This window comes from Pelecanus crispus, chromosome 9 (assembly GCF_030463565.1).
Source record: "Pelecanus crispus isolate bPelCri1 chromosome 9, bPelCri1.pri, whole genome shotgun sequence".
NCBI lineage: Eukaryota > Metazoa > Chordata > Aves > Pelecaniformes > Pelecanidae > Pelecanus > Pelecanus crispus.
This window is the reverse complement of record NC_134651.1, coordinates 43,796,030-43,818,529: the sequence shown is the minus strand read 5'-3', so window position 1 is coordinate 43,818,529 and position 22,500 is coordinate 43,796,030. Positions and strand designations below refer to the sequence as shown.

The following is a 22,500-nucleotide window of genomic DNA, read 5'->3' as shown; positions in this document are numbered from 1 at the left end:
GCAGCCACCCTCTCTGCAGGTCCCCAACGCTGCTCAGCACCCGCAGCCCCATCCAGAGCGGTGGCCCCGGGCCGGGGGAGATGGTCGCTAGAGAGGGAAGTCTCTACAGTCATTTTAAAGTCCATGAATATGAAGGAAAACAAATGAAAGTCACCTCTCAAGCAAATATGAAATGTTAAAAAAAAAAAAATAAAGCATTAATTGTTGAAGTTGTAAATGAGAGAAGCAAGCTGGAAGCGAAGGATGAAAAGGATCTGTGCCGTGGAGCCCTCGCCACAGAGGCTGCTGCCGTGGGTGGTATTTCATCCCAGGCTCTCATGCCGACAGAAGAATAGATTTCTGCGTTTATTTATCCTGGCGCCTCGTGCGCAGGCTACGGGGTCCAGCCTGCGAGGGTCTGAGCACTGTCAGATCTCATCGCTTACAGCGGGAGGTAGGACATTTAGCACCTATCACCGTCAAGCCCGTAATCCCTCAATTTACTAGCATCTGTTTGCCAGACTTACTACTCTCTCCGTTTGGAGTAACAAGGCCACAAGGACTTCTCAAACACAGGAGAAATGCGCACCCTTGAAATGGCCAGAAGTATATCAAAAGCAGAGTCCTGGTGTCTGATTGCAGGCAATAACACACACAAGCACAGAGTTATCTGACCATCTCTGTGCGAGGAACAAGAGCCTTCTCTCCAAGGCTATTACTTTTTAACTCATACGGCTGAAAAATATAAAAATTCCAATCGCTTATAGTCACGGCCCTAGGAATTTCTCTCTTCTTACTCATAGCTGTATCAAGGGCTATTCTGCGGTTCACCCCCAAAGATGCGATACTAAAAAACGCTATTGCAAGAGTAATTAATACATGTATTAATGACTGCATTTACCTGACACCGTGCTTATGGCTCTCCAAACTATTGTTCCCCTGGGTACTCACATTTAAATTATGTGGACTGTACAGTGAATTTCCTCCCAAGCCATCATTGTATCCTCCCGTCTGATTGATAACATGACGCAGGGTATCCACCTTAAAGTAAGGGGAAACAAAATTCATCATTCCAAATCTATTAAAACATCATCACTTACAATAGGCAACATTTTGAATTATGTGAGCCAAAAGGGTTTAGCATCTTCTATGAAAGGCAAATTTATCAATCAAGAATGACTGGCAGAATTTCAACAAATCCTTGCATGTTAAAACCCATACATCTTTGCTTCTCACACCAGCCAAACAACAACTTCCTCACAGCAGTGCGTCCTGTAGGTCCTTCTTAAGTGTCTGCAGCAAAGTGCTGTGCATATTTACACGTCTGTATGTGCTTGCATGTATGGGAGGAGATTATGGCATATATACTGCATATAAAAAATGGAGTTAGCCCTGTCTGAAAGGATTGGAAAAGTGACTGAGAATGAGTTGTAGTTTAATAGCTCAGTTAGATGTGTTCTGACATTTAAATAAATAAATCAATAAAAGTTTGTCCGATAAATGGAAGAAAGATGTTTAAGGAAAAAAAAAAAAGAAAGAAAAAAAAGAAAAGGAAAAAAAGAAAGAAAATTCACTGGATTTACAGTGTCCATGGAAGTCAGACGCACCCAATCCCATTCCATGAGCTCAAGCCAGAGCCGAATGCATTCACAAAGCTTAAAGTTTCAGTCAGAAAAAAATCACTCTTTCCTTTATATTTGTGAAATTCAATGCTGGGGTAAGAATAGGTCACATTCAGAAATATGCAGCCTCCACTCTGCAGCGAGGCACAGACCATTTAATAGAGCCAGAGTAAGGCGGAATTTTTAGCCCAAACCCTACCCTGCTAGAAAGGCCCTACTGTGGGGCATTTCTCCTACCTGTGACTGCACATTGGCTCCGACTTGGGACCCCTGGTAAGAATCCCCATTCAGACTCTGCATGTTCATGAACATGTCCCCAGAATTTGGGAGGTTAAAAGAACCAGAAGAACCTGGAAAGGAAAGAGTTAGGTAGCTGAATAACAGAGAGCTGCAAATATATAACCCCAGAGACCTGAGGGCAGGGGAAGGAGAAGAAGACAGGAGAGGAGAAGGAAAGGCAGCGCGCAGCAGAGGGAAAGCTGCTGGCCCCGGCGCAGGGCGAGCTCGGGCCACCGGCCCCCCGCCCGCAGCTGGGTGCGTCCCGGCGGGGGCTGCCGCCGGCTCCCGCCACCGCACCGGCTGCCGCCCGGGCGCGCTACGAGGGCAGAGCCTGGAAGCCCCGTGCGAGCCGGGTCAGCTTTTCCCTCGGGAAGAGCAGCCCGAGCAACAACGGGCTTGCATGTCGAGAGCTTTCCTCCGGCGGATCGCTTCCTCACGAGATGCTATCACCAAACACTCAGAGAAAAACTCGGTTTGAGTCTGTGCTTAATGTCTCCTTCAAAAGGAAATGGCTGGTAATTTCTAATTAGCCGATTTATTACCGTCAGAGGAGGAACCTTTTTCTTACTTTCTTTTGATTAAAGCTTCTTTTTTCCCATGGATCTTTATACCCTTTAAAAGTTGTCTACAACTAAGTCGCAGCAAAACTTCACTGTAAGTAGTATCAAACACATCTGTGCTTCGTGGAAACCTTTGCCTCTGGAGCCCAAAAAAGCAACTTCCTCTTTAAACACTCCCCCTACTAATTTAATGCTTAGATTTGCAAAATGTCAACAACACACTAGCGAGACAATTTTTAAATACTGCAGAAGAACATGCGGTAGAGCAACTCCAAAATAAAAGTTGCATCCTTAGATTTCTATATATAATACCAACTCATTTCAAGCAACCCAGAGTTTAAATTCTAATTAGCGCACGCTAAAATATTCCTCTATTTTGTTCTTATCTTGACAATAAATTTAACAGTTCTACAAAAACAGACTTGGAGCTCTGCCTCATTTTATGTTATTTTCATTGAACGAGAAAAAGCTCAAAATATCTGCGGAAACAAAGAAGCTGCCAGAAGCCGGAGCCAGGCAGACGTTACCGCTGTGGGAATTACACGGGTCCCCCATACGGCCATGGGAGCTTCGCCGCAGAAGCCGCTGGGACCACCTACAGCGGTGCTCAGCCCTTGCGGTGGTCCAGCCCCGAGGTCCATGGGCTTGGTACCACTCCCCGTGCCACGACCGGGTCTGCTAGGGAGCTGCAGCCTCCTCGGCCCCACCGAACTCGCTAGGGCACCATCGAGGGTCTTCCTTTACGGACCGCCCTTCGGGATGCTTCAACGCACGAGCCGGGTACGTACCAGAGTTTGGTGTGGTGGGGGAGTTTGTCTGGTTGTTCTGGACGGCCGCAGCCACGGCGTGTGCTGCGGTCACAGCCGTCTTTGCCGCGTAGAGATTGGCTTCTTCCTGGAACTTCCCGATGTTCTTCTTGTACCTGATTCTCTTATTGCCAAACCAGTTGGACACCTGCAGTGGGGAGAGGTGGGAAGAGTGAGGGACAAAAAGCGCTTGACCCAGCACAGCACGATCACTTCCAGATGTCATGTTTGGCCCAGCAAATACGTGTGCCCCAGCCCCCAACCCGTACGTGCCAGGTACTCCGGTTAACTAAGCAGCAATCAAGAGTCAGTTCAGCAGTACTATGGATACGAGCGTGATCTGGCTCTGCTTCTCTGTTGGCAAACCAACGCACAAGGGGCGACTCTTTGATGACAACACGTATCCTGGAGCTTGCTGTAGCATTTAGTACAGCATTGTCTCCTACTACTATGAGCCATTTGTCAATGAAATCAGTGCAAGACCCCGAGAGCTGCTGAAGGGGGACCAAGGTCCGGTTGAGTGAGAGCAAGCGGGCAGCGAGAGCAATTGTTCTTTATTTTTGGGCTGGAACAACCTTGGCAGCCCACTCATAGAATCGTGTTTGGTTGGCTGAAAATGAAAGGAATCATATAAATCAATAATGGCTGAAAAGTCACTTTGTCATCTCCCTTTGAAGATACTGTACTGAAGCCAAGATGGCTTACAGGGCGCCGACTATTAACCCACGCAGAGGTCACGGCTGGAGCTGCTCGGAAAAGTTCGTACAATCCTTCTCAGTGGCTTTGTTTAACTTCACCTGCTCTAACAGAGCTCCTAAATAACAAACCCAGTTTGTAACACGGACAACGGCCAAAAAAGCATCTGCAACAACACAGAGGTAAGGGGGAGGGGACAGTAATAACAGGAGTGGTTACTGGCCGTCCCCACAGCGAGGGACCCGGCCGCGCAGCGCGGGGCGAGGCAGGGGCTGGGGTCCCGCGCCCCCCGGGGCCCCCGCAGCCGTGCCCCGAATGAGCCGCGGCAGCTCTGCAGCACCCGCACCCCACCACAGCGCTGCCGGGAGGAGACAAATCCTGCTGTACTTTATGTAGCTATAGCTTTGGTTTAAACACAATTAATGAAAAGCCTCTAGCTTTTAACGGTAACACGAACGGTACCTTATACATTCTGTTCCCTAGATAATACTCCACTGTATTCTATATATTGCTCTTAATATTACCTTGTCAGTCAGAGAAGCAATAATACATTAATGAAACCTAGCAAATAATTATTGTGGACAATCAGATTATGCTTTATTAACAGTTTCATAATTGAGGAATCTCCGTACATCAACTGTATTGTCCACGGATGTGTGCGAGACCCCTCTGTTTATGCACGCCCCTGGACCAATCAAACAACAGCCATCACTAATAAAGGTTTATTTAATTCTCACAGTAAAATTTTAATATCACCAGCAGCCTGGGGAAGCCTCAACGAGTGGATTTGCTTGACATCAGATCGTTTCCATTCTGCTAGTCCCAATACTTCTTAATCTTTAATATCAAGGCAATTAAAATTAATGGCCACTCATCCAGAGCCACTGTGGGCAGTGTTTCCTTGACATCAATTGTTTGATGGGATTACCTAGAGGTTAAACTAACAAGCAAGGTTTAATTGGAAGCAATGAGAGGAGCAGCGATCGTACGTTATGTTTAACCCGCATACCACATCTAAATGAATATCCAGAAATGTTAAAGTATTTCTGAGATTAAAGCGTGCGCCCCGCGCGCTGGCAGAGCGCGGCATCTGGGGCTGCCGCAGCTGCCCCGGGAAACCGCAGCATCCCCCTGGGGTAACGCCGGCACCACGCAGGTCCCTCTGCCTCCCGGCCGAAGGGCTCCTCGCTCTCCCACGAAAAACATCAGCAAAGGGCTGCAGCAGAGCGTGCCGTGGCCCGGGGACGCGCCGGGGCTCCGGCTGCAGCCAGGCGTGCACGGCCGACGCGGGCGGCTGGACGCGTCCAGGATGGGGCCAGGGCACGGCTCGAGCAGAGGCTGTGCCAGGCAGGATTTAGGCTGGATTTACCGCCATGACATTTTTCCTGTGGGGCTGTGCTGGCTGCCTCCTCCGCCTGCCGGAGCACGCCTTGCCCTGCCCTTGCCGCTGGCACCGGCACAGTGCCGGGAGGCTGGTGCCGGGCTGCCCATGGTCAGCACCGGGACCGGAGAAGCCACGGTGCCCTGGCTCCTTGCCCAACCCCATGCTCACCCTAAAAATGAAAGTCATCTCCATCGCGAGCTGCTTCACAACACATTTTTCATTAAAACAAACTATCTCTTCACATAAAAAAACAATGAACATCTTTCTCCTCCTGATCATTGAAGGCCAATTAATTAATTGGGCTTAATTGTATACTACATTTCAAACAACACTGTTGCACTTATTTATCATGTTAATTGCAATGTTCAATAAAAAGACAATAAATTATTACTTAAATCATCAAGATGCCTAATGTGGGATTTGGGATGGGGCAGGCCTGCCTCGTGTCTCCGCACTGGCTGATTTCATGGGATAAATCAGCTCTCGTTCTGCAAAAGACAGAGCCAACACGAGAGCATCGCTGCTGGAATTAGTGAACTACACAGTTATGGATCACGGAAATTTTTCCATTGTGTTTCCAAGTGTTTGTATCCCACAGTTTAAGTTCCCCACCTAATCAAATGGGACAAAATATAAAATTTTGAAAATCAATGTGGCACAGTTATGCTGCATGTTCTGAACCTAAGAATTTTACCTGTAGAATCTATTTAATTAAGCTCGCATTTTTTTTTTTTTCCCCTTGCTTCCCATATGAAGTCAAGGGGTAAGAACCTGTACATCCATAGCTCTCCCTGCTTACAGGAACAAACAGGCTCAGACTCAGAATGAGCAGGGACAGGAGGGCTGTTGAAAGCCAGCTTCTGCATTCTTTCTTTAAAAGAATTTTAAATATATTCCCTTGTCAAGCACATCCTTCTTTTGTTTGAAGCAGTGAAAAATTTTATTGCTGTAATCCACTGACACGCTTTCAGCAATGACTATGCCCTTTCTATAGCCCATATGATAGACTGATAGTTGTTCGTGACACCCTGGAAGAGGCTCATCTGCAAAAGTATAAAACATCAGCCTCGCAGCCATGGTAAGGGGAGAACAGATGATACAGTTTATCTCCCTCGAACACGTGCTGATCGGGTAGCTCTAAATTACAGCCGACGATGCTCTCTGTTAAGGACATTTTTTTCCCCTAGAATTACCTTTTCCGTACTCTTAAAAATGAAATTGCGCAAGGTGTTCATCTTAAATAGTTTGTCTTTATGCCTTTCTTGAAAAACCTTCTCTACATATTATTTTAAACACCGATATCAAAACTGAAACCATCTATCTCCCATCTGCAACTAAATGATTCCGGGAGACAATTTTCTTTGCAGCTCAGTAAAGTGCCATGGCAGCAAGATTTCCAGCGAGCTGCTTAATCTGGGGGGAGGATGACCCAAAACACTCACTAATTAAGTGTTTGAGGGAGAAAATGTTCTGCCATGAATAAGCCCCCAGCTTTTACAAGGCACTTAGAGCACAAGAAGAAACACCTTGGATCATCATTAGGAGAGGCTACAGGAGAAGCCTGGCTCAGCCAGAAGGAGGACAAAGGCTCTTCAGCAAAGGTGAGCTACAGTCTCCAGGAGTTTGGAAAGCCATCCATTAACATTCCCCCCCACCCCTCCATTTTCCAGCTCTTTGCACCTCCAGGGCATTTGTAGCAGGGGAGGTAAGTAGCGGTGCCAGGCAGGGCGATGTCCGAGGGACTCCCGGTGGAGGCTGGAAATACGCGCGCCCAGAGATTGTTCACAAAAGCCCTGCGCAAGGTGTAGCTCAGTCACGCGCTTGGATGCCATTGCTGATCCCATGCGATGCTACTCCTGCCAGTACTTTACATGACTGCTCAATTCACCCCTGATTTCTGGACCGCATCCTCTGACTCCCGCTGCCAACCACCAGAGCAGCGTGCACTGGGCTGTTTTACAGTGCTTGCTCAGAGCTTTTCTGCTAGATGGCCTCAAAAATATATATGTTTTTCAGTACAAAGAAAGACAACTCCAGCCCAGTTTGAGCTAGCAAATACCAACTAACCCTGCAGTCCCACCGTGTGGCCTTTGGAAGTGCCCTTGAAAACCAAAGATTAGGATATCCATAGTATTCACATTTTCTAGCTGTGACAGCAGATCTATCAGGAACTTAAGCAACCAGCTGATCACAGGCACTCCCTCTCTCACGTACACGCTCCTCTCCCATTAGATGATACATTGCCCCGTTTTCAGGCTTTCCCCGCATCCGGCGCTTTTCCTAGCCATTTATAATATCTCGCCAGAGTGAAGCTCTGGCCGCGGCCCCCAGCCTGCATCTCTGGCAGCCAGTGCCCGGGTTGCATGGGCAGTGCTGCCCTTGCTCCAGGCTGGAAAACGTCAACCTGCAAAGCTCAGGCTGCCGTACGCGGTGCTACAGAGGACACAATGCAGCTACTCCCATTGCTCACCCAGGCTTCCTAATGGATTCAAGAAACAACTAATTCATGCTCGTATCAAATATTAAAGAGACAAACCTATATTCAAGTCACAGGCTCACTGCTGCTGCTACATTTTTGGACCATCTGCCTGCCTTTTATTTCATTCTACAACGTATACATTAAATCTTATCAAACAACCAATTAAGAAAGAAATCAGATCTATTAGCACTAGAAGCAATCAGTTATGGCTTCTCAAATGTTCCATCTCATTTCCTTCAGTCACTTCAGCCTTATCTAGATCTAGCTTTTTATCTGTCCACTCTGCAGGATCACTAACTCCTTCTCTGCCAGGCACAATTCACCGTCCGCTGGGTGGACGGAAAACATCTCTCCAGCAGGTCTGTTGTGCTCTCTGCCACATAATTTCTCCCAATTACATTTTGCCAGCAGAGCCAAAGAACTTTTGGTTTCTCCAAGTTGGTATCGATGGCGTTGCCTCTCCTAACTACACAGCAGGCTGCCTCGGCTCATGTGGGGAGATTTTTGGACACCACTTACTGGAGGAATTGCAATAAACCATCTTGTGCCAAGAAGACTGAAACCAGCAGCAAGACGTAGGGCTGCAGACCAATATGCCCAGGTACTCGCGTGCTCTTGGGCTGCTTGGCTGGTTCCAGGCATCCACAGCAGCCGTAGGGATGCCTGTGGGCATGGGAGAGCTGCTCAGCGGCCACCGCGGCTGCCCTTGTACCTGCCGGCGCTGCAGTTGCTCGCGTGATGCTAACAGTGATGAAGGAGCAATGTGAGGGGGAACGAGTTTGGTGCTGCATTTCCCCCCCCCAAAATTCCTGCTCATCACCACAGCTGCTCATAAGTGAACTGGGAGAAACTGTCACCATCTCCATCCCTTACCTTCCCCTGGCACCCGCGCTTCCCACCCCGCTCGGAGCACGGTACGTGCTGTGTGCCGAGGAACGAGCAAGGAGAGAGCAAGGCACACACACGTCTCCGCTGGCCTCTCCTGCCATAGGGCAGTTTTGCTAGGGTTTGTATGGAGGGTGCATCCAAAGTCAATTAAGTAATATCAAATCTGGGGAAGCTGGGCAGCCTTTCATTTGAAAGTCTTCAATAAAGTGCCTGAATTTTTCATGCATTCAATGGAGGCCTATAAAGTAAATCTCAACTCAGGTCTTAATTATAAAGCTAAAGGTTGCATTGCTAATAATGCCAATACTGCAGCCTGCGATCATTAATAGTTAACACATTCGCCGCAGGCATTGTTCCTCTAAAGGACCTGAAATATTGATAAGCGGAGCTGATGGAGCTGGGAGGAGATGGCACACCAGCCCTCGCAACGGGGAATGGGGTGGCTGGAGAGCTTGGAAACTGCTGGTGAGCCTTCCCTGCCACCCAAGTGCGACCTTCCCCAAGCTGTCTGGGCCACACTCCTTTGGTTTTCTATCAAACGTACAGTCCTCAAGAAATGCAAAGCGTTATTTTGCTTTTTAAGCTATCTGGTGAAGGAAAGGGGAAGGAAAGCTTGATGGAGCGGTGGCGTTGGCCTGAACGTCACTGCGAGACACCAGTCCAGAGCTGTAAATGTACTTTGGCCTATGCAGAAAGCAGGCGTAGCCAATGAGAGCGAGCATTTCTGATTAGGGAGATGCTGGTCTTCTTGCATTAACTTCACAGTAACATCTGTTACATGTGATAAAAGGAGCAAATCTGCTTAATACATTTTTGCTACAGAGAAACCACTCGTGTCACTTCAGTGCATCAAGAGGCTGAGTTTCCGGCTGGCTTAGAAAAACAACTTCAAGCAATCAAAGAAATTCTGATCTATAGAGATAAATTATATGTTTGTCAATAAACTGGCCTTCCCCCGAAATAACAGTAAGTTGTAATGAATTCAGCACAGACAGTAAGACTCAGCTAGGAATCTTACTGACTGCACAGAGAGAAAGCTGACGTGAAGTAGGGTGCTGCTCTCAAAGCCTTTTTATTTCTATCTTCATCTTTCTATGCGCACTCTTTTTACCCCAGCACAACCCCAGCCACCCGCACGCACGCTGCCTTTCCTGCGGAGCTTAGTCGTGTTCCATCACCCTGCTGAACTTTACCATGGTCAATAATGCAAATGTAAAGGGATTAGGAAGGTGCGTGGGGCAGGGACCTGCTCCGTATCGCACAGCTCTGTCAGAAGCACATCCCAGAGCCCGGCAGCAGACGGCAGCTTTGCAAGGGGAGCCAGGAGGTCGATGCACTGCCCGGGATGCGGAGGGACAGGGACCGGCACCCGCCGCTTACCTGCGATACTGTGATGCTGCATTTCTTTGCCAGCTCTTCTTTGGCTTCTTCACTGGGGTAGGGGTTACTGAGGTGGGAGTAAAAATACTCGTTCAAGATTTCTGTGGCTTGTTTACTGAAGTTACGCCTTTTCCGTCTGAAATGAGACAAGAAAACCACAGCTGTTCTTCCAGATGCAAAGAGGTCTCTGGCAGGGTCAGCTGGAGTGGAAGAGACCCTTGTTTCACATGCCCGTGCCACAGCGCGCGGCAACATGGCAGCACTGTCTCAGCACCCCCACCTCTTCGGGGTAGCGCTCCATGGGGGCCGGGCTCTGCCCTGATGCCGTGCGGAGCGGGCAGCAATGCCCGCGTTCCTACATCCAGCCCTGCCCGCGTCCAGACACTGCTTCTGGCCTCGCACCGTCCACCTCCACCTGGGGTTTCACCCCACGGGCGCGCAGGCCACGCCGCGTGCTGCCGCGGCAAACGCGCCGAAGCGGAAGGCAAGGCAGGGCGCGGAGCCGGGCAGCCTGCCTGCGGCACCGCCGCACCCAAGCGCGCGACACAACCCGAACCCAACCTACGTCGCTCTGTGCTGACAGCGGCCTAACGAACCTGCCCCCTTCAGCAGCGGGCAGCCGGGGCTTCTGCCCGGGTGTCTGAGGTGAGCACGGCGGAAAAGGACGGGGCAGCCTCACTGCCGTGTCCTTACGTAGCACTCGTTGAGTTAATTGGCTTCTGTGAGCAAATGGCTCCCAGGGCTTTGCGAGGGAGCCCCATCTGTACACCCTCCTGCCGAGGGGGGGCCCGGCGCTCGCGCCGCGCGGGACGGGTGCCGAGGCGTGCAGCCTCGCAGCCTGGCCAGGAAGCGAATCCTATCCGAAGCCCGCCGCCCGGCACGTGCTCCAGCCAGCCCGGCAGCGAGGCGGCACCGGCCGGGGAGCGGTGCAGCCCCTCCGGCGCGGCAGGCAGCCAGCACCGCACAGGTTACGGCAGCGGCATCTGCGCAGCTGCGGCGCCTTCCCTCCGAGCCGGCGTCGGCTGCTCTCCTTCTCCCCAGAACATCCTCTGGAAAGCGCTGGTTAAACATTTCCTTCAGAGCTCCCTTCCCCTCAGGGCTGGTTACAATCAAACTGCCTGCGCCCGAGGCCAGCGGGCAGCCGAGCGGCAATCCCCAGCGCTCTCTTCCAGCAGTATCACGATGCTGCTAACTACGCTGTATCCTGCAGCAGGCAGACTCTCTCCCTAGAGCTATGTTTATCTCATTACTGTGCTTCCGCTCATTTTGCCTTATTTACCTTCCTCCTTTTTAAAGAAATCACTTTAAAATGTGCATCTGCAAGCTCTACCTTTTGCAGTTACTGGAGCTCTCCACAGACATTTCCTCCAACTGTTTGTAATTACCCTAATTTGCCACACCTGCCAGTGACCTCCTTGTTAATAAAATTATTTTGCTCTTGTTTAGCTCCTCACAGCTTTCAGGTGTGAAGCATGAGCTAGCTGCTGAAGGCAGGCTCTGCATGGCGCCTGCTGCTCCTCCCTGCTCTGCCGGGCTCGGCTCCTGCTCTGCCGGGCTCTGCCAGCTGCCAGCGTCCTGCTCTGTGGATGGGAGCCCTGTGAAAGGCACAGGGCTGGGGATTGAAGTCCCACCTCATCAGGGCTTCCAAACGGATCTGGCTGTGCCTATTAACCCACTCCTAATCCCCATCTGCCTGTTTCCTCGCAGCCTGCAGAAAGCACAGCCCGCTTTGGGGGCCGGTGGGCTGCGGGGATGGGCGCTGAGCTCCGGCAGCAACACGGGTGTCCGAGGGACGCACGTGCAGGCTGTGAGCGGTTTGGAAGGCGCTGAGCTCCGGCAGCAACACGGGTGTCCGAGGGACGCACGTGCAGGCTGTGAGCGGTTCGGAAGGCGCTGAGCTCCGGCAGCAACACGGGTGTCCGAGGGACGCACGTGCAGGCTGTGAGCGGTTCGGAAGGCGCTGAGCTCCGGCAGCAACACGGGTGTCTGAGGGACGCACGTGCAGGCTGTGAGCGGTTCCGAAGGTGCTGCCTTCTCCCGCTCCCTGGTCAGGCGGCAGCTCGCTGGGAGACGGGCCAGCGGATCTGGCTTTTGGAAGCATCAGCACCCTTCTTACCTCGGGCGTGCGCAGCTGCTAACCCAGCGTCAGCCACAGCCCGTGGGCACGTCCCTCCCAGAGAACTTAGCTCTTCCATTACGGGGTCAGTGTTTTGCAAGGCCGGCCTTATGCTGCGAGACATCGGTACCGGCAGCCATTTAAATAACTGCCGGGGTGACAAAACAGCCCTTTGCACAAACCCTGCGTGACTCCCGTGCGAGCAGGGTAAACAAGCAAGCATTGGGTAAGCAAGCCTAGTCTTTGCACTAAAATATGTAGAGAAGACGCTGCTGCTTATGGAAGCTCTGTGCAGGAAACTCCCCTTTCGCAGCAGCTGCGGGGCGAAGGACGTGGGCCCGGGCTGTGTGCTGGGGCAGAGCGGGCTCCCCGGCGCTCCCTGCCCACGTGGGGATGCAGCTCCCGGCAGGGCCAGGCTCTCCCTGAGCTGCCCTGCAGCTGCCCCTTCCCCCCGAAAAGAGCCAGGGGCACTCGCCTCTGCCTTACCTGGCATCGAGGAACCTTGATCTTAAAATCATTACTGCTTCACAAGTACTTTGTTTGAGTTGCATCTGGATGGAGCTGAATTTTCGATGAATGATGCCCACCATCCTTTCAATCTCCTTGGGAGAAATGGGACGTGTCCGGCTCTGTTCTCTGAGGAGGTTCATCACATGTGTGGTAAATTCATTACATGCCTGCGAAGGAAGGAGAGGCTCAGAAATTGTTTTGCGCCGTCCCACAAGGACACAAGCTCAGGCCTGGCTGCCGGGGGGGGACGCAGCGCCGGGGGGGCTGGGGGACCCTCGCTCTGCCCCGTCCCCTCCACGCGCGCGCAGCCGCGGGGGCGGATGGCAGGAGCCCCGGCCGTGAGAGCCGGCACCATCCTGCGGCATCCAGGGGAGCCGAGCGACCGCGGCACGGCTCCTTCCACGCTCATCCCTTTCAGGCTGCGGCCCCGCGGCCCCCGCCAGGCCGCGGTGGCGAGGAGAGGTGGGGATCGGCACGCGTGATGGCTGCGGGCTGGAGGAGGATGAGAGCGGGGACCAGCGCGCGCTCAGCAGCCGAGCGAGCAAAGCCGGGCAAGGGCCGCCCGTCCTGCAGCGCGCCGAGCGCCGGGCAGGCAGCAGGCAGGGCTCGCAGCCCGCAGCGGGCGAGGGTCTCTAGACCTTTCTGAGACGCCGCACACGTCCCCTCAGAGCGTGCGTTTCGGCAAAGCCGTGCCCGAGCCTGGCCCGCGCCGCAGCGCCGAGGTGCTGGAGGAGGGAAGGCACAAGGAGCCGTCAATTATCAGTCCCAGACGGCGCAGGCAAGCGGACACGATGATATAAACTTCTCCAGGATGCATCGTCAACAGACGCTGCCTGATCCGAGCCTCCGCATGGCCAAACGGCTGTCACGCTGGCACCCCGGCCTCCCCCACGCAGGCTGGAAGCTGCCACGAACTCCGCTGATTTATGTCTCCCTTATCTCTTTCAAAAACAAACCCCAGGCCTGCTGTCTGCTAGGCAGAGCTGCGTGGCGGCCACGGGGCGACTCCCTTCCCGCAGCCAGCCTGGTATTCCAGCACGTTTCGGGCACTAACCTACCCCCATCCCGCAGGATTTCACTCTCGTGCATCTAATGCAACGGGCGACGGGCACGACGCTCAGCAGCCAGTAAATCACGCGGAGGAAGCACCGCGAGTATCTCGTCCAGACCCCACACGCTACGAATCTGTTTGACTCTAGCTCCTCTTTTCCTCTAAAGCCAGGGTGAAAAATATCTACATAATTTGTCTGACAACGACGTTTTCAGGGATCCTCCTGCATTTCGATAGATTGTGCGAGGGAAAGAGTTAAAAGTGAAAAGTTTATGCCTCTAAAAACTCATAATTTCCTATAGCATTTGCTGAACGTCTCACAACTTATTAAGTGAAGCCATCTATGAATGCAAATGCTGATTAGCAATTTGGCAATAGCCCAACATTCGCAGAATTCACATAGCTTTTCTTTAAACCAGTAGTTCATACATGATTAATTAGAACATCTCATTTATGTAGTGTGCACTTTAGCTCATTACTCTAAGTAAAATTCGTTAAGTATTTACATTTAGATAATTAAAATCTGGGTACACCCTTAAGAAAGATGCATACACTTCAGGCAAAGTGATTTTTTTTTTTTTCTTTACACTACTGAAAGTAAATTACAGGCTAATTTACATCCTTGCAGCACCCGTTCGGAGGCAGCGCTCCGGCAAGGCTCGGCGAGGCCCGGTGAGCCTCGGCGCGGGCGCCCTTCACCTGCCACCGCCGAGCGTGCCCAGGTCACGGCGCCGCGGGGGCTGCGCCGGCTCAGCGCCGCTCCACGCCAGCGCAGCCGCGACGGCTCCTCCCGCCAGCTGCCGCTCCCCGGCCTTCCCAAGACTTTCTGAGCTCCAGGTTACGGAGCCCGACGCGTCTCATCCTCACCTCCCATTTGCGTATTTGCTTTCTTTCCGTTTTGACGTTTCAGGCAGCAAAGCTCGCGGAGGTGACCAGCAAGAGACGGGGACGCTGCCCGGAGCACCCCCGGCCGCCCTCCTCTCGCCCAGGGAGAGCAGGAGCTGTCCCGGGTGACCTGCTTCTCCCGCTGCCATCCCAAAGCTTTGGCCTGTGCAAACGCAGAGCCGGCAGAGCAGCTCGCCCACCCGGCGCGGGCTCCGAGCCCCCCGGGAAGCGCGGTGGCCCCCGGCCTGGGCGGGGGAGGCGGCCGGGCTCCCGCTGGCCTCGCCACACCAGGACCGCGTCCTGCCTGCGTGCGTCTGCTGAGCTGCCTGGACAGGCTCGGCATGCAAAAGCTTGGGTTCAGCCATCCGCCCGACGGCAAAAGCACCAGCTTCGGCTCACGCGGTCAATGGTGCACAGAGGTAAGGTGACGCAGGCACCGAAATGCAGCAGCTCCCTCCCAGAGACAAGAGAGCGGCTCGGACTGCCCCAAAGATACGGCTGAATCCGAGTGGTTGGCACTGAAAGAACATTTCAGGCGCACAGCGTGCCACGCATCCCTTTGTTTGCGGATCCGGGGAATTAAATTTTAAAGTGCAATAAAAATGGCAACTGTTGCATTAAAAATATTTTCAGGTATGTCTTTTCTATGAGAAGCATTTCTCCACAAATATCGTATCAAAGACTGGATGCTTCAAAGCTAAAGTGAGTTTCTTGATTCAAGAAGCAAAAATCTTTCCCTGAATTTACGTGCATCGCTTGATGAGACTTTGTTTGGTTACAGCTACTTAGAGGGCCCGCTTTTAATTCATCTTCACCAGCACCTCCCATCTGCAGAGCTACTTCAGTGCAGCAGCGTGGAAGTAAGCTCAGAAGACTCTGATGCTTTGTCTTGTTTTCTCTTGTTTATTTATAGCATCCGAGCTACTTGATCCCTTTTTCAGTACTATTTTTCAGGCCTCTGCTTGGTGCCCGAGACATTATTAATAATGTCAGGTTATAAGCGATGGCCTTGTTAACCTGCTCAGAAACCTTGTAGGAGCAGGGATGCTCCTGCTAGCCTTAATGCTTCATCAAGACTCCTCAGATGAGCGCAAGAAAACGAGAGGAAATGGCCCAAAACGCTCTTCAGGGGCACGGCACCAGCCGGCGCTCCGTGGGGCTGGTGGTGCCTTCCGAGCAGCCACACTTCACCCCAATTTGGGGTGAATTCAGAAGACATCTGTGAACTCAGGAAGCAGGTTCCCAGCTGCTCCGGGAGGCCTGGGACCCTTACAGTACTTTTGCCTACAGCAAAAAATGTATTTCAGTGTAATTATAGAAGATAGCTTTCAATATGTCATCTCTATTATAGTAGCTGTAAATTATGGAAGGAGCCGCCTGTGTACGGCCATTTCTCCCGGCGCACGGCGAGGGGAGAGCTGTGTGATGGCGTGACACACTTTCCATTTCTCTTTCTCTTTTTTTTTTTTCTTCCCTTCCGAGCGCATTCCCCTAACTGGCAACAAATGTCAGGATCAAACTCTGCCTGGAAAGCATCTCCCGGAAGACGCTCTGGTTCCCGCTGCCGGCTGCAGCGGGGCCGCAGGAGCGCCTGCGCCAGCATTGCGACGGCACGAGCGGCTCGCCGACGCGGGCAGGTGCCCCTGCGCGGGGGCTGAGCGGCTCCCGGCTGCAGGAGGGCACCCGCCGCTCAGGAACCTGCAGCCGTGGAGGCAGAGATGCAAAGTCCTGGCTGCCTCTCGGCTGCGGAGACGGGCACCGTGTTGAGACAAACCGGCAGGAGACGGTTTGCTGCAAGGCTGGAGGAATTACCATATTTCTGCAGAGCAGACGTTGCTGGGTGTCAGGATCAACAGGGAAGCGTACGCGTTTCCGATCAGCTCCACCTCTCCCTCTCCTAGCAGCACTTGAGCATCCTCCAAAGTTTCCCGTGGTGTGGACGGATGGCTGTGACATTTCAGCCGAAACCTTTGTAAATGGAGCTACAGGGCTAAAAATGCTACTGCTTCCCCCACATCATTAAACTTATTAGAGTCAAAGGACACTTGCCAGGGAACGGCTGCGAGCACCGACCTGCAGCTGCTTTGGCCCCAGATCTGCCTCCAGCCTGCGTCCCCGTGGTTTTATAAGACACGCTCCCGCTCGACGGCGCTCGTTAGTCTGACAGCATCGCCATCCCCGCGCCACGGGCTGCACGCTGGGCCCTGCGGCGCAAGGAGAGCCCACGGGTCCGCGCAGGACATTTGGGGTCCTTGGAGGGTGGGGGGGGGGTTCATTTGAGGGAGGAAAGGAGATTGGCACAAAGACCCCGCCAGTTATTTGCTCAGTTTGTTCACCACTTGAACAGCACTGGGAAAGAGGCGGCACAGACGAGGCAGTGCCACTGGCACCTGAGCCATGCCGTGCCACCGGCATCTGAGCCATGCCATGCCACTGGCACCTGAACTACGCCATGCCACCGGCACCTGAGCCACACTGTGCCACCGGCACCTGAGCCTTGCCGTGCCACTGGGACCTGAACCATGCCGTGCCACAGGCACCTGAGCCATGCCGTGCCACCAGCACCTGAACCACGCCGTGCCACTGGCACCTGAACAATACTGTGCCACTGGTATCTGAACCATGCCATGCCACTGGCACCTGAGCCATACTGTGCCGCTGGCACCTGAGCCATACTGTGCTGCTGGCACCTGAGCCACGCCATGCCACCGGCACCTGAACCACGCCGTGCCACCGGCACCTGAACCATACTGTGCCACTGGCACCTGAGCCACGCCATGCCACCGGCACCTGAGCCATACTGTGCCACCGGCACCTGAACCATACTGTGCCACTGGCACCTGAGCCACGCCATGCCACCGGCACCTGAGCCATACTGTGCCGCTGGCACCTGAACCACGCCGTTCCACTGGCACCCGAACCATGCCGTGCCGCTGGCACCTGAGCCATGCCCTGCCACCGGTACCTGAACCATACTGTGCCACTGGCACCTGAGCCATGCCATGCCGCTGGCACCTGAGCCACACCGTGCCACCGGCACCTGAGCCACACTGTGCCACCGGCACCTGAACCATGCGCGCCAGCCTCGTGCTGCCTGGGCCGCGGTCCCGCCAGCCCCGGCAGCGGGATGCTGCGTGGGCTGCGCCGGCGGGCACCGTGCCCCCACAGCTCCTCCATGCTCCACCGGTGCCCCGCACCCCCCCCCACCACCCCATCGCTCCCGTCCGCTGCTGACGCTCGGCCGGCACCGCTGGGCCTGTCACGGACCATGCCTTTGTTTCTGGTGGCACAAAAGAGCAAAGCGCAGTAGCCAGAGACCTTTCAGAGGGGCTTTGCGTGAAAAAAGGGAAATTCCACAGTAAGGAGTTACCGAGGCACCCAGGCCCCGCTTCAGGCCGGGGGGACAGGGAGGGGAAACGTGCGAGGCAGAGCGGGGGCTGGGGAAGGCGCCGGGCAGCACGGTGCGCTCGTCTCCTCGCCCTCGCGGTTTCGAGAGGTTTTATCACTGCCTCCACATCTCTTTTGTGGTTTTGGTCTGTACAGCCCGACGCTTTGCCGTGATGGGCTGGGGGCAAGCGCAGGACTTCCCCGGCTCAGCTCAGGAAACCACCAGCTGATGAGGTTCACTGAGCTGATTAGGCTCCGGGTTTACAGGCTTTATTAGGACACCTCTGGGAGGGGAAAATGAAGACATCACTTGAGGCCTGCAAGGGGCAGGGGTCTCGTGCCATTCTTCCCTCCCCCGTCTCCTTTGACGCCGTTGTTCATTGCAAAACCAGAAAAGAGAGGAGGCAGAGCGGCCTCTCCCACGGATTACGGGGAAACCGGGGCGGTGCAGCCCCCCACCCCGCGGGTAGGAGCCATGCTGCGCCCAGCACCAGCCGGCAGCACGTGGCAAACGTTCCCGGTGCCAGCGGCGTGGCAAATGTGGCGGGTCACCAGCTCCCAGCAGCGAACGGAAACCCACAGGTCTCTGCAGCACGCTCTTCGCTCCAAACAAAGACACCGAGCGCCAGGGCCCACCTGAACTGGGATTTCCATATTTCCTATCCGTAGCGGCAGCTCCTGAAGCCGAAGCCCGGGCCAGGCGCTGTGCCGGTGCCCCGCTGTCCGCTCCCTTGCAACCTGCTACGGCCGACACGCCGTGGCCGAGCCTGGCACCGGAGCCTCCCACCTCCTGCTCCGGGAGCCCATGGGCTGAGATCGCCAGCACGGCCCTCGCCCGCCTGCGCTCCCCGATGCGCCAGACCCAGCCTTGCAACGCTTCAGCATGGGGCACGAAAGCAGCACCAAGTGACAGACAGCTCTCCTCCTCTCTCCCTCTCGGGCTGGCTCCAAGGGGAGAAACGCGGGGTCCCGTGTTGCTTTTGTGCGGTTACAGACAACAGGAAACACTCAGGCATGCAAGACATGCGTCCTGGGTCCAGCAGCGGCTCCTCGAAGCCCGACAGACTCCCGCAGCATCACGGCTCTTTACGGGGGACAGGGGCGGGGAAGGGGAGGAGGGGATGTGGTCCGGAGCTGGGCAGCGGCGGGCACTGGCAAGCGGAGGTGCGGAGGAGAGCAGCGGCAGGTACACGTACAACTGAGAGGCTGATGTCTGACCTGTTCATATTTCTCCAGCTCTGTGTGATAGATTTGTCTGATCTGGGTCAATTTGGCTCTGTAATCTGAGTGTTCAATAGAGTTATCTGAAGACCCTCCAGAGGCTGCTGCGGCTGCAGCTGCTGCCGCCGATCCCCCACCTTTCTCCGGACCTGAGACTCCTTCTGCCAGAAGCATATTGTCTAGTCTCATTAGCTGGGGATCGGGAGGGTCTTCCTCCTGGGCTCCTCGGATGCTCAAACCTTGGGCAGAAAAGAGAGAACAAGAGAAAACACAGTCAGTATTTCTCGCATCTGCCCGGCCGCTGCCCGCTCGCTGCACGCCTGCGAGGAGCCCTTCTGCAGAGCCCTCCTGCCCCGCGGGGCCACGGGCGCCGGCCCGGCCCACGGCCCTGCCTCCGGCCCTGCGGCCGTACCCGCACGGGCACCCTCCTCCGGGGCAGGCGCCGTGCACCGCAGCCCAGGCGGGTGCCGCGGGGCGACGGCAGGGCTGCAGGACCTCTCGGTTCCCATACGGAGCAGGAACATCTTCAGGAGGCTTTTAAAGGACCCTGCAGAATCTTTAAACACCTCACTGTAAGCATGAAAGGAGCATTCCCGTGAGTACAGAGACATACGCCTTCCGGCTCTTTTCCAAGACAGAGCTACATCTACGCAAGGCTGGCATTATCCTATACGTTATATCACCTTGACGCAAGACCTTGTGGTAAAAGTAAGTGCATTATTTATTTGGAAATAATTGATTTGCTTCTCATTTCCTTCCAAATGGATCTAAGCACCACGTTACTTCTACAGAGACTTGCACCACTGGATTCCACCCCTCCTGCGAGGCCCAGGCGTTGGTTTAAAATGCCTGGGGAAAAAGCTGCCACTTGCTCCTCAACTACAGGAGGCTTCAGGCAAAAGGCAGGGAGGTGCTGCAGCTCCCACTGGCATAAATCCCGCGGACGCAGCCATTTCCATGCGTGCCCACGGACTCCGGCTCCACAGAGGTGGAGCTGCAATCTCCCATCGGAGGAGGGAAATGGTGGAGGCAGAACCGGGGGCACGGCCCCGGGAATGGCCGCTGTGGGAGCGGGGTGCGGAGGCTCCGGCGGCCCCTTGCGATGCCAGGATACTGAGTATGTGCTTAAAATCGCCAGTGCTCTTGCGCTGTATCGCTGGGAACAAGATTTTAAATCTAATTTTCGTTTTAAATCGAGAATTTCCAAAGCGATGCTCAGTCAGCAATCTCTTCTGCATCCTATAGATCAAGGCTGACAATTTGTAAGTTTAATCAGGTCACGCAGGCACAGTCCCAAGCTGTTATCAACAGTGCCGAAAAGAAAGTTTAAAAATAATTACAGCAGTACAAAAATCACTAGAGCCATGGCTTCTTGAATCAACATTTCCATTAGAGATGTATCGCAACCATGTACATCCCGGCCCAATTAACCTCTTCAAATCTGTTTAAGGGCAGGTATTCGTGCTCTGGATAGAGCGGGTCCTGGGGCTCTGCCGTTGGCACCCCGCGTGTCTGCACGGGCACCTGTGCCCGTCTCCGCTCCTCGCAGCGGCGCGGGCTCCGAACGGCTGCGCCAGATGTGGCAGCACCATCCACAGCTGCCACGCAGGCAGCTGAGCACCAGCAATGCCGCTTTCTGCGCTTGCCGGGAACAGCGGCCGCTCCCCTACAAACAGATTTCACCCTCGGCATCCTAAACCCCACGCACAGCGGGAGATGACCCCCTGACTGGCCAACCTTCCTGACTCAAGAAAGCACAGCATTAATTTTGCTCTAAAATACACATTTTAAACCTGTCACCTTCATTTAAAACTATAATTCCATATAATTTCATGGGAATAATAAAAATGTCTCATCATCTCTTTAAATTATTTCTGTTGCCTGTTCGGAGGGCCACGGACGAGCACGGTTTGACAACACAACGCATCGTCCCGGCGCGCCCCTGGGCTGGCACGCGCGTGCCGGCGACAGCCCTGCCACGGCCCCGGCCACGCGCGCTGCTGCCGGCGATGCCGCGCCCGGGGTCCCGGCGGCAGGAGGGTGCTGGTCCCCGGCCGAGGGAGCCCTGCGCCCACCCCAGCTGCGCGGAGCCGGCGCGGCTGCGGCCGGACCGCTCTGTCCCTCTGCTCCCCTTGGGCTCGCTGCCCGCGCTCTTGCACAACGCCTGGCCCGTGCCGCGCTGCTAATAGGGGGATGACTTTTCTGTATGGTTTTGGTGAGCCGTTCCTCCTGTTTATCTTATTCCTCCTCCGCTCTGGTGTCAGTACGCTTAACAATGTTCTGGTTTTAATCCACTGCAGCTCCCGTTCCCTCCTCATGAATGATTTCTACTGACGTTTCTTCCTTCTGCTTCTGGACCGTTTCTCTAGCCCACGTTTCCTGTGCTCTATTCCAGCTGGTTTTCCCCAGCTGCATGTCTGCTATGAAACTCATCCACCCTCCCAGTATCGCAGCAGCAGTCCCACTCCGCTCCCCTGATGCTGCGAGATGCCAGGCCAAAATCTGCAGTGGAATAATTTGGTACAATTGCTGTGATTTCTGCACCATTTACTTCCACGAACAGGCCAAAGATTAAAGGGCTTTGTGCAAACTGACACTATCCATCCAGACTTAAATTAATATTCAAAATCCCCAATCCTCCTTGTAGAAATCTGACAAAGGACAGCGAGCGTTCCCCAAGGTTTCAATGCAAAAGCTGATGTCTGCACCGGAGACCGAAGGAGCCGACGAGAGGCCCTGAAGCACAAGGGGAAGAAATTCAGCAGATAAGGACAATGACGAAGCCACTGAGGTGTCTCGCACGCAACCCTAATGCATATCTCCGCAGCCGGTGACAGCGGGGTTGGCATATTGTGTTCATCTTAATATTAAGCAACGCTCCCGCGTCCAAAGCATGCAGTCCAGAGCGCGCGAGCCCGCAGACAACCCACAGACAAAGGAATGACAAACCGGGTGTGCGGGGATATAACATTTATTTTGCCCCTGAGTGAGACGCATCATTCATTTGAATGGCAAAGCCACAAGTTGATTAACTGATTCTAACAAGAATTAAGCTGTGTGTTAATTCAGATCTTTCCTTATCAACTATACGAAGCAGATCAGCACAACTAATAGGGTCTGGTGTCCCTGGGGGCGGGGGCCAGCAAAACTGATGAACTCCTCTGCAATCAGTGAAACACGCAGCGCTCCGGCGAGTTGCAGCGGCCGCCTCGGCTGCGGGTCGAACGCTTCTAACGTCGTCTGAGAAGGAGTCGGAG

General features: G+C 54.0%; 1 protein-coding gene across 5 annotated transcripts in view; it reads right to left on the bottom strand.

Moving 5' to 3' along the window:
• The window catches only part of PBX3 (PBX homeobox 3), a 115,447-nt gene that overhangs the window by 2,131 nt on the left and 90,816 nt on the right, over positions 1 to 22,500 (bottom strand). The window contains exons 3-9 of one of the 5 annotated variants that reach the window (XM_075716638.1): positions 19,241 to 19,482; positions 12,676 to 12,866; positions 10,074 to 10,209; positions 3,229 to 3,394; positions 2,178 to 2,180; positions 1,839 to 1,951; positions 931 to 1,020 (exon numbers count right to left, since the gene is read on the bottom strand). In XM_075716638.1, the coding sequence (XP_075572753.1) occupies positions 931 to 1,020; positions 1,839 to 1,951; positions 2,178 to 2,180; positions 3,229 to 3,394; positions 10,074 to 10,209; positions 12,676 to 12,866; positions 19,241 to 19,482 (941 nt within the window). Of the gene's footprint in view, positions 1 to 930; positions 1,021 to 1,838; positions 1,952 to 2,177; positions 2,181 to 3,228; positions 3,395 to 10,073; positions 10,210 to 12,675; positions 12,867 to 19,240; positions 19,483 to 22,500 lie in introns of those variants that run through there. The other 4 variants (XM_075716639.1, XM_075716637.1, XM_075716642.1 and 1 more) reach the window with 4 other exon arrangements.